Source organism: Nicotiana tomentosiformis, chromosome 2, assembly GCF_000390325.3.
Source record: "Nicotiana tomentosiformis chromosome 2, ASM39032v3, whole genome shotgun sequence".
Lineage (NCBI taxonomy): Eukaryota > Viridiplantae > Streptophyta > Magnoliopsida > Solanales > Solanaceae > Nicotiana > Nicotiana tomentosiformis.
The window spans coordinates 114,900,255-114,903,522 of record NC_090813.1 but is presented as its reverse complement, the minus strand read 5'-3'; the positions used below and the strand labels follow the sequence as shown (position 1 = coordinate 114,903,522).

General features: G+C 41.0%; 1 protein-coding gene across 1 annotated transcript; it reads left to right on the top strand.

Annotated features, from left to right (window-relative positions):
* Positions 1-1,788: 1,788 nt before the first annotated feature.
* Positions 1,789-2,574, top strand: LOC138905444 (uncharacterized). The gene has a single exon (XM_070193968.1). The coding sequence runs from the start codon at positions 1,789-1,791 to the stop codon at positions 2,572-2,574; it is 786 nt and encodes a 261-aa protein (XP_070050069.1).
* The last annotated feature ends 694 nt before the right edge of the window (positions 2,575-3,268 follow it).

Genomic DNA, 3,268 nt, shown 5'->3' with positions numbered 1-3,268 from the left:
CTCGGTAGTTTGAGTGATTTTTTCCAATTTGGCTTTCTCAAGTCCAAATGGGTACTGCACAAAATAAGTGATAAATGCTCAATTCGGGTCTTACAATCTCTAGATTCAACCCTTTAATTGGGTCTATCAATTTCTTGAGTTCACCCTAATTTCTTGTTAGCCAAATTTTCTTAGACTTAGTCTCTCTTTCTCAAGTAGAGACTAAGTCAATTAGGCATGAATCAATGTTTGCAACCATTAATTCTTGAATTCAAGCAAGAACTAGGCTAAATATCACTAACCCAATTACAAACAAGTCCTAAATCAAACACCCATTAAGTACCCACATTAGGGTTGGGCCACAACCCTAGCTAGAAATTTAGCTACTCATGAAAAATGAAGAAATACAAGAAGAAATTAAGATAGAATGCATAATAATTGATTAGGGAAAGAAAATCTAATGTTTAAAAGCTAATCTAGTACAATATTACTCAAAAGATCAAAGAAAAATGGCTTAGGTGCTCCCCTAAAATAAAACTTGTCCTAAAAATGACAAAACATTCTATTTATACTAAACTGAAAATATCTGACAAAAATGCCTCTGCGGAGATTGTGCGGTCCGCACTCTAAGCTTGACTGGTCAACTGGGCCTTCTGCGGCCGCATAAAAGTGGGATGTGGCCGCACTTCATCTAATTATGCGGACCGCACATTTCTAAGTGCGGCCGCACACTTGACTTGGGCTCGGACTTGAACTTTCTTCTGTGGACCGCATAATTATAAATGCGGCCGCACCTTTGAATCTTGCGGCCACACAATAATAGTGCGGTCCGTACAGTTTCAATCAAGGCTCTCTGATTCTGGTCATTTGCGGGCCGCATAATAGTGAGTGCAACCGCACTTGGCATCCTGCGGCCGCACAATAATGGTGCAGTCGGCATTTCTTCAGCTTGCCCAAAATTGCAACTCTCTGAATCTCTCTTCTGCGGCCTCACAAAAATTATGCGGTCCGCATACTCTGAAGCTAATTTGACATGGATTCTTCATTGTTTGCAGCCGCACACAGTATTATGCGGTCTGCACTGTAAGCATTTTTGCCTTGTTTAGTCCTTGTCTAATTTTGACTCCTTTTTGAGTTGAGTTTTACTTCTTTGGCTCATTTCCCAATATTCATGCAAGAAAGAACATTTCATTAGTTCTCGGGAATACCTTTAAGCATTTTTGAGTTAAAACGCAAGTAAAAGAAAGTAAATAAGCGGTCAAAATCCCTGCTTATTAGAGTGCCTGCTGGAAAATTGTTAGGTTTCATCGTCAGCCGCTGAGGTATTGAGTTAGACCCATCAAAAATCAAAGCTATCCAGGACCTACCACCGCCAAAGAATAAGAAAGATGTGATGCGTTTTCTAGGACGCCTCAATTATATCAGCCATTTTATAGCACAATCAATGGTGATATGTGAGCCAATCTTCAAAATGCTGAGGAAAGATGCTGCAACTAGTTGGACCGAAGAATGCTAGAAAGCCTTCGACAAAATCAAGGAGTATTTATCTAAACCGCCCATGTTGGTCCCGCCAGAACCAGGAAGACCTCTGCAGCTTTATCTATCCGTGTTGGATGGAGCCTTTGGCTGCGTTCTTGGAAATATGAGGAAACTGGGAGGAAAGAGCAGGCAATATATTATCTGGGCAAGAAGTTCATGCCTTACGAAGCCCGGTACTCTTTATTGGAACGCACCTGATGTGCTTTGACATGGATAGCCCAGAAGTTGAGACATTATTTCTATGCATACACTACATATCTCATATCAAGGATGGATCCACTAAGAAACATCTTTCAGAAACCCATGCCTACGGGTAAGTTAGCAAAGTGGCAGATATTGCTGACTGAGTTCGAAATCATCTATGTAACTCAGAAGGCAGTCAAAGGTCAAGCATTGGCTGATCACTTGGCAGAAAATCGCGTAGACGGAGAATATGAACCATTAAAGACGTATTTTCCCGACGAAGAGGTGTCATTTTTAGGAGAAGACATTATCGAAGCATACGACGGTTGGAGAATGTTCTTCGATGGAGCATCAAACTTCAAGGGAATGGGCATCGAAGTTGTCTTAGTATCAGAAACCGGTCAACATTACCCGGTATCCGCAAAACTCAGGTTCTCGTGCACCAACAATATGGCAGAATACGAAGCCTGCATTTTGGGAGTCAGGTTGGCCGTCGACATGAACATTCAGGAGTTGCTGGTAATCGGAGATTCTAATCTATTGGTGAGCCAGGTTCTAGGAGAATGGGCTACTAAGAACACAAAAATATTACCATACTTGCATTGTGTACAAGAGTTGATCAAGAGGTTCACAAAGATAGAATTCAAACATGTTCCAAGGATTCAAAATGAGTTTGCAGATGCACTAGCCACCTTATCTTCCATGATACAACATACAGACAAGAATTTCATCAATCATATCCTAATAGGAATTTATAAGCAGCCAGCTTATTATGCTCAAGTTGAAGAAGATTTTGACGGAAATTCGTGGTTCCACGACATCAAGGAATACTTGGAAAAGGGAGAATATCCAGAGAATGATACACACACTTAGAAGCGCACGCTCCGAAGATTGGCTAATCATTTCCTTCAAAGCGGAGGAATTTTGTATAGAAGAACTCATGACTTGGGATTATTGCAATGTGTCGATGCCAAGGAGGCATCTAGATTGCTCGAATAAATACATGCCGGAACTTGCACATGAACAGTTTCATTTTGGCCAAGAAGATATTAAGAGGATGGTATTTTTGGATGACTATGGAAACAGACTGCATCAAATATGTTCAAAAGAATCACCAATGCCAGATACATGCTGATATGATACGAGTACCGCCCAACGAACTCAATGCGACGAGTTCGCCCTGGCCTTTCTCTGCTTAGGGCATAGATGTCATCGGACCAATCGAACACGTTGCTTCAAACGGACATAGGTTCCTTTTGGTGGCTATAGACTACTTCACAAAATGGGTTTAAGTTGCATCCTATAAGGGTGTAACTAAAAAGGTCGTAGCAAATTTTGTTCGAGACCACATTGTTTGTCGATTTGGAGTACCTAAGTCAATCGTTAGTGACAACGCTGCCAATATTAATAGTGACCTGATGAAAGCTATGTGTGAAACATTCAAGATCAAGCATCGGAACTCTACAACATATAGGCCACAAATGAATGGAGTCGTAGAGGCCACCAACAAGAACATCAAGAAGATATTAAGGAAAATGGTGGACACTACAAGCAATGGCACGAAAAT

Bases quoted from the DNA above. Each gene is read 5' to 3' on its own strand.
- LOC138905444 (XM_070193968.1), top strand. From the start codon at position 1,789: ATGGATCCACTAAGAAACATCTTTCAGAAACCCATGCCTACGGGTAAG.